Here is a 12,777-nt window from a genome sequence, read left to right as displayed (position 1 = left end):
CATCACCACGGCAACGGCATTTTGACAGGCATGTTTTCCCAAATTTGTAATTTTCGTGTTTCTATTAATGAAATGAACTTTAATGCAATTATTTTCACCTTTTTACGGTTTTTATTAAAGCACAATTTTGAAATCCAAGATGGCGGATTCAAGATGGCGGCTGTTTTGACAGGGTAAAGGACAAATACAGAATATTTCTGAAATACGAAAATTCTCTCCTACCTTGTCTTTCTTTTAGTACGCAACAGACGGTTAAGACGAAAATCGCACGTATGGCTTTCTAAAGCACTAGAAAGACAAAAAAGTGACACCAGGTAAGGTTTTAAGTTTTATTATAACTTTTCAACTGTTAAAAGAGATATTTTTCTCAACTTTATTTCAAATACATACAAGCTCTTATAGTACATCCATACAAACTCTCATAGTACGCTTTGATTACCTGTGGTTCGTTCCACGAATTTTAGAGCAAAAGACAGACTGCTCACAGTATAACTCTGGCTTCGTTTCCAAACACTCGAAACGAAACACTCGCCCTCGTTTTCCAAATAGTACTTCCAGAGCTTTTCTTGATCATGATTGAAAACACTGTGTATTAGCTCTATGATATCGTAACAGGGCTAGAGTGAGCTCGGGTTTGCTTCAGTTGCTCCCGATGAAATAAAGCATTGTTATTATGAATTCTTTTGATTATTTTGTGACCATGCAATTAATTAAATTTATATCATCTTGTTTTGATTCACGTAACAAAATACTATCAATGTAATTAATTTTTTTAATCTGTCCATTTTTTATTATTTTTTTATTAATTAATTATTTTATCATTATTAATAACTTGTACTCTTTAGCAATATTGTAACAAATTTACAGTCATGCAAATAAAGCTTGTTGTTGTTGTTGTTGTTGTTATTATTCAGATTATTAGTTGACCGGATTTATGGTCGGTCAAGCATCAGTATCCCCCAGCAGTACGTAGCCCTGCCGTGAACTTCAACTGATAGTCATCGTTTTAGAATTTACCGAAAGGTTTCAGAACGCGTTCTATTCAGCTCGACTGTAAAAAAAACTCAGAGGCTGGGAGTTTAACTACCCCATATGTAGACTGTTGAATTAATGAACTGAAGGTGTAAAGTAAGTAAACACAGCTTTATTTTTAAGATTTTATAATTAATACATTGCAACAAGGTAGAAAAATAACAACAACAACAACAACAATAACAACAAGGTTTATTTGAACTGCAAAATTACTTGTTACTACTTAAGAAACAGGACCAGGCGAATGTTTACACTACGCCCAAAATTCTCAATTATTGGCAAAAGGAGGTAGTGTTTTGATATCTATACTGTTTCGTGATGAATATATCGCTGAACTGAGTATTTTTGTCATGCCTTACTCTGGCAATTTAAGGCGACTGTGTGCGACTTACGCAAAATTGGAGGAAAAAAACACGGCGACATTATCTACTAACTATGATGGCAAATACCCGCGATTTTAGGCGCGAGTTAAAGCGGCCTTAGGCGACTTTGTGCAAAAGGTGACTTTAGGTCCCAAAGTAGGCCTTATTATCTGATGGTCTAGATCGGTCATTTTTCGTAAGTTAGTGACTACAGTTACAACAGTTCAAGTGCACAGCAACAATGGGCCACGACGTACAGTGTAAACCGCTGAACTGACTGTTGAAACTGTGGCATAACACGACAAACATGCAAACGGCTGAAAAGAGGCAGTGACCCGCAGAAATCCCGGAATATAAACGGCTAACTCCGCTACCGGCTCTATCCTGCGCCGCAGACAAAGCTAAACCCTTATGCTGGATTTCCACTGACGCGTAATTTCAGGGTCGTAACCAGGTATAGGGGATCAGGGATCACAGCCTCGTGATCGGGATCATGGACCCCGGATCCCGGGTCACAAGTCATGGCATGTCATGGGATCCGGGTCAGCCAAACAGATGGAATCAGAATGGAATTAGGGATCAAATGTTGACACATTTTGGGGATCAGGAATCAAACTTTAGGCTAAAATTTGGGATCAGCGATGGAAAAATATACCTGGTTACGACCCTGTAATTTTTTACGTGCGTGAAAAAAATTAAGAGATAATGTATGAACGACATGCGTACACGTGTACGCAAGTCGTTCATACATTGTCTCTAATCAGAAGCATATGCTTCTGCTCTTATTTATTTCACGCACGTAAACGCACGTAAAAAATTACGCGTCAGTGGAAATCCACCTAAGGCTACATCGGATCTTGACCGTGAATCTTTCCGGCGGTAGACGTTTGCAAGGCGTAAACATACAAAACAGTCAAATTATTAATTCCCTGTTCGATTCCCGGCGGGGACTCAGATTTTTTCTTTGTCCCACGCTCGTGTCAGTAGGCCAAGTAAAAAAACAAACAAATGTTTCTCGTCAGGATTTCTTTTAAAAAGAGAGCGGGCGGGCCCCTTTTTGTTATTTCCTTCATCGTCAAATTCTCCAGAAGCGAACTTGCAAAATAAATCTTGACCTCTCCAATTAAGACCAAGCGTGCCGAATGAATCGGGCGGGGACGAGAAACATTTGGTTTTTTTTTACTTGGCCTTAGAAGTTGTGAACAAAAGCTAAGCTTCTAGTGATTGTTTTGTCTGTACTTAGGAGACGACAGTTGAAATAAGAAGATTTTAAAAATTAAAGTACACGCAAAAGTTATATTCTGTGAAATAACACCGTGTCACGGTAACATTACCTTGCGTGACAAACTGGAAAAGATAAACAGCCAATAGAAATCGTTTTTGTCACCTTGCTGACGTACGCGAGTTGTGCAAAACGTCAAGCAGTTTGCAGTTCCCGGCCGCTTTGAAAAATTTGTAAAAGCTTGTGGATATTTCGATAGTTGATTTCCTTGAGATACGAATCTGAATGAGAAGGTACGGGTAATGCAAACGTAGTACGACCTAAACTTCTAAGCGTCGTTTACGTGAGCATAAATGTAAGCTAGACAAACTTTTTGTCTGATTTCAGATCCAACCGAAAACAACATGCTGAATGTGAGAATAGTCAAAGGTGGTTGCCGTGGACGTGAAGCGGTTAAGTTTGGAGTGGTAGGTTCCAAAGTATAGTATTTTTGCTGTCAAAAATAGCCGAGGTCAAATACTTCATTCATCGCGGAAAGAAATCTTTCGTCTATATTAACCTTTATGCTAAAACCGGTTTCGGCCGAAAGATCTGGCAGTCGGTCATTGAAGGTCTTCAAAACATTAACTGTAAAATGTCTGGCAGTCCGATTTTTTCTTATTCTAGTTTATCTAGAATAAATGAACTTAGCCAATTCAAACTACTGTGATATGTTGATTACTAGGTGCTAAGCGATTCAGAAGAGAGCTATAGATCTCCACTCCTACCCTTTTTTTACGGAATTATTTAATACGAAGCCTTGAGTCGTGTCACTTCGAAGTTCTGCATGGTGCAGACTGCAGAGACTACAGATACGTTTTCGTCAGTTGTTTGTCTTCGTATTCTATTCCCAGGGCAAACAAGTATTAAAAGCAAGGGTAGAATTGGAGATCTATTAAGCTTTCTTCTGAATCGTTGAACACTTCTTAGTCAACATAACATGGTTTGGGTTGGGTAAATTCTTTTGATTTACAAAAATTTGCTTGTGTGCACAGACAGACAGAAAACATTTTAAGCTTACTGGTTAATCAAGTAAAAGTTAGCTCTTTCAAAAAAGCGTCTGATTGTGATAAACGTAAATGGTTACCACAAATCATGAACTGTGTGATGTCTTTCAGTTTTGGCGGGCATGTTCGACGCTTGCTAGAAGCAAACTAGAGACACGGGCTAGAAGCTATCCATCTAATAACTTCATTGATGACTTGGAAAGCGAGAAACCCCAGACTGACGAATTAAAAAGCCCAGTCTGTTCATATAATGAATGGGATCCACTTGAGGAAGTCATCGTGGGACGTGTGGAAGGTGAACTGTAGTTAATACTGAAAAAAACGGGCAACGCAATAAAATGGCGCTATATAAAGCCGTTTTACCGTAAATGATCTAATAAACGCCCACTCTCAAATAAACGCCTCGTATCTAATAAACACTCCCCTCTGAGGTGTTAAGTTTGTGTTAGACGCCCCCCTCTAATAAACGCCCCATGTCTAATAGACGCCCCCTCCAAGGATCGCCTCAAAAACCAAGGTAACGCTCCATAGAGTAATTAGAGTAACTTACACAATTTAGCCGGTTAGTTTCCTGCTTGACTCGGACATCGAAGAGGCCAACGATACCAACATAGTTGACCCTGTTGACCCCGATGTCAATGAAAACATCGATATCGAACTATGAACGACATCTCCAGGCTTTGAATTAGCGCAGAAAAGATTAGACTCCTAGTCACAAACTCTGTTTTCTGTTTTACTCCGCGAGCGAATTTCGTGTGTTATTATTTTTTTTTGTGCCGTTGTTTCAGTTAAAGGGAAATAAACGCCTCTCTCTATTAAACGCCTCATATCTATTTAACGCCCCCTGTAGGACCCCTAAAATTTAATAGACGCCCCGGGCGTTTATTAGATCATTTACGGTAACTCCTTTCCTTTTACATTGTGTTTGTAAAATCTCTTTCTCAATCATTACTTTTTATGAAATTCACTCAAGTTAATTCATATGGCCTCTAACTTTTTACGTGCTGCCACGCCCAGGAAATTGAGGAATTACGAGGCTCAGTTTGTCATATTGTAGTTTGTATACCGGGTATTTGATTGCTTTTTTTATACAGTTTCAGTTATTTTGTTTGCGCGTACTTTTACACAATAGCACGTTTGTTTTGTGTCTGTAAAAGTAAAAAAAAGTCTCGTTCCAGGTTGTCTAAAACTCTGGAAACAAACTTGACCTTCTACATCGGTTTTCAAAGAATTACGGAATTTCAAGGACGTGAGAGCAACGTCTATTTTTTTTCCCCCTTTTTCTTTTTTTTTTTTTTTTTTTATATTTTTATAATTTTTTTGGGCCTCGTTTTTCGCGGAAAACGCCCCCCCCCCCCCCCCCCTTTTTTTTTCTGCCCCCGCCCCCCCCCCTCCACCAGCGGCCCGCGGACCTAACGAGCGACTTGGAGCAAGTCTACGTCTATTGTAACGAGTTTATACCGTCATTTTGAACTAACCCCAAAGAATTACAGTTGCGCCAATCTCATCAAAAGCTCTTTAACTTAAATAACAATAAATGTTTGCACCTTTCCTTGTGGTAGATAGGTCTACAGAGGCAAATCATACACATGTTTACTTTTTATTTCAGGGGCTACAGTGCCACAGTTTTCTGTAGAAGTAAAGGCGAACACCTATGAGAAACACTGGCCATTTTTTTACCAGTTTGGTGGCCGATCCTTTCCTAAAGAACACCTAAAGAAAGCGCAAGTGGAAATTGAAGAATTTTGTAACATTCTTCAACACGAAGGAGTCAGAGTGCGCCGTCCTGAAGCAATCAACTTCTCTGAGGTATTAGAATTAAGCTGAAGAGGTGGGAAGAAGGCCTTTGTAAAACAGAAAATGAAACAATATCTTATTGCGTGTTTGCAAACACCTTTCCCCTTTTCTTAAATGATCTTATATCTTTAGAAGTCGTGATAATCATTTCATCTTTCCAGCTTTCACTTTTCTGTTGAACTCGTTAACCTTTAATATTTTACAGGTTTACAAAACTCCAGATTTTCAGTCATCCGGGTTATATGCAGCCATGCCACGTGACATTCTGCTTGTGGTCGGTGACGAAATCATTGAAGCGCCCATGGCATGGCGGTCTCGTTTCTTTGAATATCGCGCCTACCGGCCCCTTCTGAAGGAGTACTTTAAGGGAGGTGCCAAATGGACGACTGCACCCAAGCCTCTCATGAGCGACGCCCTGTATGACCAGGTAAAAACCATGAGATTGCCGTGTTTTAGTTTGCCAGGAACTTGTAAAATTAAATAATTTTAGTCATTTTTACTGAGATTTAATGATTTTTCCTTTTATTTACTTAATTTTTACTAAACCAAAGCGAGAGTCGTACTAGAGAAGTACGTGCCGAGAGTGGCGAAGTCCGGACAAAAACGACCACATGACATTTGTTTTTACTTCAACGAAGGGTTAACGGTCAAAACTTCAGCTTTCCAAAGTCGCTACGAAAGATAACACCTACCCAGTTTCCAGTGCGACTTCTTCAGACTTTCTTCAGTAACCAAGTTATAGCCTTTGTTCATTTCGGGGATCTATGGTGCGAGAAGGACAGATGATGATGATGATGATGATGGCCATAACTGTTAGCCGTGAGACTAACCCCAATTACCCGTTGAAATAGCTCGGTCAGGTGTGTTTTATTGTCTCAGACTAGTATCTCGCATGCTTTCCTTTCGCTACGCTAATTGAAGAAAACGTTACCTCCACTTATTTATTAAACGGTGCGGAAATTAAAGTTAACAAAAATTAAGGCGAATTTTTTATATTTACGTACATTTCCTATAATAAGTTGCTGTCTTCGTGCTTCCGCCCCAGACGTCTTCTCGCCGACTCGTTCTTACAACTGCGCCACTTTCGCGTGTATTCTCAAATGTTAGCCCGCTCGTAGGTTAACTATCTAAATGGAAGAAGTTTCAACTTTGTTGTCATAAAATTCCAGGACTATCCAATACGCACAGTTGAAGACCGGCACAAGTTGGCCGCGGAAGGAAAGTTTGTGACCACAGAATTTGAACCCTGCTTTGATGCCGCTGATTTCATTCGAGCAGGGCGAGATATATTCGTGCAACGGAGTCAGGTATTTCTTATCATCCTCAGTTGTTGTTGTGTATCGGGTACGGTACACTATAACTAGTTTATTATTGGTGTGATTTTGAAAAGGGTTATTTGTCAAGAAGTTTCCTAGATCCAAGAAGTTCTAATTGGGGCCAGCCCTTCCAAAATAGAATCCACGATGAAGCATTTTCCATTTTATTTTACTCAGCTTCACCACCTCTGCTTAGAAACATTGTAAATTCCTAAAAAGCAAGCAAACTAGCAAACAGATAGACACTGAAAATAGACCGACGGACTGAAGAACGGACGGATGGACGGAAAAAAAACAGACAGACAGGCAGACAGACAGGCTGACAGACAGGCAGACAGAAAAGCAGACAGGCAGGCAGGCAAAAGAATTCAAAGTACGCAAGAATTATAGGAGACGACTAACAAGTAGAATTTCACGTAACATTCCTGAAATATTTTTCCTTTTACTATTTCACTTGATGAACTGTTTTAGGTATTTTTATAGCATTTTTTCTCTCTCATTATAGGTTACTAACAACCTTGGTATTGAGTGGATGAGCCGCCATCTTGGCGAGCGAGGTTATCGTGTTCACAAACTGTCATTTGCTGATCCCAATCCCATGCATATCGACGCTACGTTCAACATCATTGGACCTGGATTAGTTCTGTCCAATCCTGAGCGGCCGTGTCGTCAGATTGACATGTTCCACAAGGCTGGCTGGACAGTAGTCAAGCCACCCACTCCGCTCATTCCAGACACACATCCACTATGGATGTCGTCAAAGTGGCTGTCCATGAATGTTCTTATGTTGGATCCAACCAGGGTCGTAGTCGATAAAAACGAGACAACTACTCAAAAGGTAGATTTGATGAGGATTATTAATAAGCTACAGACTAACTAATTTCTTTACGGTGCTTTCTAGGCTTTTGTTTTTTATTCGAGATGTCGATACATCAGCGATACACGAATTAGCAAGTCGCGGAATTCGCGTGTGAGCCCGCGGTGCCAAGGAATTTCACGCTCGTTCCAGAACCTTTTTGGCACGTCGCGTTTCACCCCAAAACGAAAATTAATGTGGACTGTTTTGCATTCTGTGTATTTTCTTCCAACGTTTGCTTTTGGGTAAGCCGCCCCGAGTCTGTGTCGGTTGGGTTCGACACATGGAAACAGCTACCACCACACATACAGTCGACAAAATCATTAATTCTTGACAGTTTTTGATTTTTACCTTTTTTAAGTTTGATTTCATAAATGATCATGGAAAATCTTATACTTGCCATGTTAACTTGTCTTCTCCCCCAAACGCCATAGATTTTAATTAGTCGAAACAAACAGAACCAATGGCCAGTTACCTCTATGAGACGCGCCTGCAGGGAATCATGGTAGTTGTATTCAGCAAAGCATGCGGAGACTTAGCAACGCTGAATATCTACCGTGATTCCCAACAGGCGTGCCTTATAGAGTAAATTTTCCCTTAAAAAGTTTTCAAAAAGTGGTTTCCTTGGTAACACGGCGTTTTTTTCCTTCTCGCCAGATGTTCGAGAATCTTGGAATCAAGTGTATTCCAGTGTCCATCCGCTTTGCCAACTCGCTCGGAGGAGGTTTTCATTGTTGGACCTGTGATGTCAGGCGTCGGGGCATCTTAGAGTCGTATTTTTAGTTTACGCCTCCTGTTTCTTGGATTTTACCAAGTTAACATTGCTGACGTTTACAGTATTCTAAAGTTCAATGTTCAGTTATATATCCTCTGTAATGAAATTGGTATGAACTTTGTACCACAGCAGGATCGGCTCTTGGCCCTGGTTGTTTAAAGGACCGCAAGGAGATAACGCTTTCCGATGGATAAATGACTATTCAGCCAACTACGATTTTTCCGGTGGACAGGTTATTCGCCCTTTGAACAACCGTGACATGCAGTTGGAGAGTTTTGTCCTTGTTAATATTTGCACGTTTTTAATTAAATTATCGTTAGGTGTTGCTGGTGCCAGAATAGTTTTCAGTGAGACACAATACCTTGTAATTTGTTACTTGTGTTATCCAAAACGAATTAAAGAGACCAGAAACAGTCACTCTTGTTTTAAAATTTTTCCATTGACGTTTTTGTTCCTGTTACAATAACAAACTCTTGTCTAACTACAAACAAGATAACTGATAAGTACCACCATAACAACGGGAGGGGGGGTAAGGTGGAGAGGTGGAGGGGGGGGGAGACCGCAGGTAACTTGTCGATGCAGGTACTGACCGGTAATGCATACAAAAAGAAAATCGGAAAAAGGGCAATTTTTTGAGGAATTATCCAAATGTCGACAGTTGTACAATTTTACGTCCCAACTGCCTTAGGTTCCTGATTTGAGAAATGAGTGTACAATCAATCAACTTAACGAAAAAATGTCTAAATAGTTTAGCACCCAGATATTTAAGAAACAAGTTTTGTTAAAAGGTCTGATGTTCATGGACGAGAAACCCGCCAACACCAGAGCTTGCAAATTCCTCTGTTCAGGACCGCAGCAGGCCAAAGAACATTCACATACAGAGCTGAGCCGTAAAAACGCTAAATCTCTGTTCCTCTTTTAAAACAAACCTTAGGCATAATCAATTCTTCTTTTTAACTTTTATATTATATATTTTATTTAATTTAACGAATATATTTGTGAGATATTTGTAGTAAGTTTGTTATTTTTTATTGTAAATAGTAACTGAAAAGGCCCTTGGGCCTGGGGGAGTTTACTATTAAAATGAGTTTTTATTCTTATTCTAAAAAAAAAAAACGTTAGTAGGTGTAGTCCTTTAAAACACGTTGTGTAGTAAGGCCAAGTCCCAGGCCAAAAGTCGAACTTCACATCAGGAACTAAATTGCAGTTTTGGTCGACCCAAACAGGTAAAGCTCGACCGTTGGTTCAAACGTCGAACATAATTCGTCGCAAATTCAGAGCAGCAAGAACGAATATTTCGAGGCTAAAATCACAATAACATACAAATTTTAAATTTATACGTTTGTCCCACAGTCGATCTTTACACGTTCTATCCGTCTGAAGCAGACGGATAGAACGTTTGGTCGATCTTAATTCAGTAAGACGAACTCAACTTAGCCAAACGTCGAACTTATCACGAACTAAATTCGCTCAGTTTAGTTCGTTTCATGAAGTTCGGCGTTTGGAAAAATTGAAAAAGAAATAAAACCGCCTCTATTTTTAAATGAACGGAATAACAACTTATGGAATAAGGGCTGCATTTTTACATCATTTGTTTGTGAACTCCTCTTGGAGTGGCCTTTGAATAGCTCTTTTACAAAACTGACAGCTTTAAATGACTTGGCCATAGACTCTTTAGATCCCGCGAGAGAATCACTCGGACTACAAATAACTTGACCAAACACGCCATTGTTCATATATTCGCCATTCATTACGTCGTTTGTTCAGCTGTTTGAGTTAAACATAAAGTCATCCTCGCAAACTCGCTTTTACTTGTATTGCCATCGCCGAGGATGAAATCCCAGCTATATAGAAAAAAGTCATCCTCGCAAACTCGCTTACTTGTTTGCCATCGCCGAGGATGAAATCCCAGCTATATGATGTTCCCTTTTCTTAACCGGAAGCGAGGGCCGAACTGGGAGAATAATATTGGCCCAATTTCTTGACAGTAGGGTCAGGTAATGGGAGGGCGGAGAATCACTCGGACTACAAATAACTTGACCAAACACGCCATTGTTCATATATTCGCCATTCATTATGTCGTTTGTTCAGCTGTTTGAGTTAAACATAAAGTCATCCTCGCAAACTCGCTTTTACTTGTATTACCATCGCCGAGGATGAAATCCCAGCTATATGTTCCCTTTTCTTAACCGGAAGCGAGCGAGGGCCGAACTGGGAGAATAATATTGGCCCAATTTCTTGACAGTAGGGTTAGGTAATGGGAGGGTCGAGAATCACTCGGACTACAAATAACTTGATCAAACACGCCATTGTTGTTATAACTGATTACCCATTCAGGCAATTGTCTTGCTGTTTGTAGTTATACCTGGAGTCATCCTCCCAAAACCCGCCATGCTATTGTTCATAAAAATATCAGTTTGTATATCAAGAGGGTCTCAATGGGGTGGTGGCTAATACAGTTAACGGTTAAAATTTTGGCTTTTTTACGGCTAACGGTTAATTTATTTCCATAACGGTTAACAGAAGTTAAAAGTTAATTTTCATTGTTTTATAAAGTTAAAAATTAATTTCCATTATTGAAAAACATATTTTAGGTCTCAGGGCCATTCTGGGACGATGAAGTGAACTAGTTTGGTTTATTTATAATTACTGACCGATTTTTTACGGTTAACATATTTTACGGCTAACGGTTAAAATTTTCCAATTTTTACGCCTAACGGCTAAATTTTTGGCCGTTTTACGGCTAACGGTTAACCCCATTGAGACCCTCTATCAATACCGATTTTTAGGACAGTCCCGAGCAAGCTTGGTTAAGGAGAGGTTTATTACACGACTGACGAAAAAGAGCTGTTCAGTTTTTTAACATGAACCCCTGGCTCGGGAGATTGGCAACCACTCCAAACATCTACGACTTAAAATAAATACCATACCATACCATACCATACCTATACCAAAAGCCGGGGACCGAATAAACGCCGGGCCTCTAAGGTAGAGTTGAAAATAAGCCCCTTAGGTATTTATTTGAGGTATAATAAGCTGTAGGTATATTAGCCAGATAAAAAAATATTTAATAAAAACCGTTGCTTCATGAAATCCGGGCTCAAATAAACTGCAGGAGTCAAACAAACGCCGGGTCCACCACGGGCGCGGAGAAATAAACACGCGCGGTTTATATATCGAGCGCGCGAGGAACACGTGATTTAGAACAAAACTTGTAGCTTGTCTAGGGTAGTGCTGGTACGGTTCAGAGTTTATTTTATTTATTAACGAAAATATATTTCTTAACAATAAAAGCACCAACACCTGTATTCAAGAAATGACAAATATATTCTATCCGTTTCTAAACAACAGAAGTTTCCTGCTTTGCTACTGGTCACGCAGCCATCCCCTGTTGGGAACCTTGTGTTGTTTGATCAAACAATAACGACAGGAGGCAAAGCGGAGTGCGAGTTTATAACGGGATTTTTTTCTTGTTTATTCACATCCAAAGTATTCTTCGGAGGAGAACATTCATCCTATTTCGTGTTATCATTTTTTCGCAGAACGTTTTATTACAACTATGGTTTTCCGATGTTTTTTAAGCTTCATTATCGCATCAGTGCTAATGGTGCCCGCGAATTCAGACAGTCTTGATCCCGTTCCTGTTGGTCATTTGAAGCCTTTAGGTTCTCACAGACCACCAGAAACAAACTTAGTCGACGATTTACAAGAAATGCCATCTCCTCAAGAATTTTGGACTAAATATGTACTACCTTCTAAGGCTGTTGTGCTCCGAGGAGCCGCAAAACACGGAAGAGCATTCACTTTGTGGACCGATAAATATCTGAAAGAAAAGTTTGCAGATTTAGAAGTTCGACTTGAAGCAAAGAAAGAAAAGAGCTCTAAAGTACCGATTGGTGCTAAAGGAGTTGGAAGAGACACTATTGGTAAGAGACATGGAGATTTTCTTATAATTTTCCTCGTTAATTTAAGCTGTAATATCAACACGTAATCTTCAACATGATCACTGAATATGTTTTAATTACGAATATATTACCAGCAGAATTAAAATCATTTTTATGACCCAACGCTAGTCAGACAGTCGTTTGTTTATACAGTTTATTTCTGTTGCTGTCATAAAATTTGATTCGCTAATGGAATGGTTCACACAGACCTTTAATTCAAAATTTCCTTGCAAAAATAAATTGTCAGATACAGTGTGTCAAGTCTAGACTGATTTAGATTTTTATATTTTCTTTATTTTTTTGAAAATAATATTTTTATTAAACTTATTTTACATGACAAATGTATATATAATTTGTATATAAAAACAGGTGCACAACATACATTGTATCCCCATTATAACACTTTGAAGAAGCCCTGTTTATAGGG

At 39.4% G+C, this 12,777-nt stretch overlaps 1 protein-coding gene and 1 pseudogene across 3 annotated transcripts in view; both read left to right on the top strand.

Annotated features, from left to right (window-relative positions):
* Positions 1–2,799: 2,799 nt before the first annotated feature.
* LOC144644853 (glycine amidinotransferase, mitochondrial-like) lies at positions 2,800–8,823 on the top strand. Of its 2 annotated transcripts, none has more exons than XM_078504400.1 (8): positions 2,800–2,909; positions 3,004–3,083; positions 3,774–3,957; positions 5,272–5,471; positions 5,665–5,886; positions 6,629–6,766; positions 7,281–7,613; positions 8,289–8,823. In XM_078504400.1, exons 2-8 carry the CDS (start codon positions 3,021–3,023, stop codon positions 8,412–8,414), a joined length of 1,266 nt encoding a protein of 421 aa, XP_078360526.1. In that variant the 5' UTR covers positions 2,800–2,909; positions 3,004–3,020; the 3' UTR covers positions 8,415–8,823. The 2 variants fall into 2 exon arrangements, with proteins under 2 accessions (XP_078360526.1, XP_078360527.1); XM_078504401.1 differs by having other exon boundaries at positions 2,800–2,915.
* A 2,968-nt stretch (positions 8,824–11,791) lies between these two features.
* The window catches only part of LOC144644888 (uncharacterized), an 82,690-nt pseudogene continuing 81,704 nt past the window's right edge, over positions 11,792–12,777 (top strand). The window contains exon 1 of the transcript XR_013569212.1: positions 11,792–12,332. The product of XR_013569212.1 is annotated as an uncharacterized LOC144644888 (transcript). The remainder of the gene's footprint in view (positions 12,333–12,777) is intronic.

Source organism: Oculina patagonica, chromosome 2, assembly GCF_052425735.1.
Source record: "Oculina patagonica isolate OP01 chromosome 2, crgOcupat, whole genome shotgun sequence".
Taxonomy (NCBI): domain Eukaryota; kingdom Metazoa; phylum Cnidaria; class Anthozoa; order Scleractinia; family Oculinidae; genus Oculina; species Oculina patagonica.
This window is presented reverse-complemented; position numbering and strand designations above follow the sequence as displayed.

Excerpts from the sequence above, each read along its gene's own strand:
- LOC144644853 (XM_078504400.1), top strand. The coding sequence starts at position 3,021 with ATGCTGAATGTGAGAATAGTCAAAGGTGGTTGCCGTGGACGTGAAGCG. Across the intron at positions 6,767-7,280 it reads TATTCGTGCAACGGAGTCAG|GTTACTAACAACCTTGGTAT; the intron begins GTATTTCTTATC and ends CTCTCATTATAG. Across the intron at positions 7,614-8,288 it reads ACGAGACAACTACTCAAAAG|ATGTTCGAGAATCTTGGAAT; the intron begins GTAGATTTGATG and ends CCTTCTCGCCAG.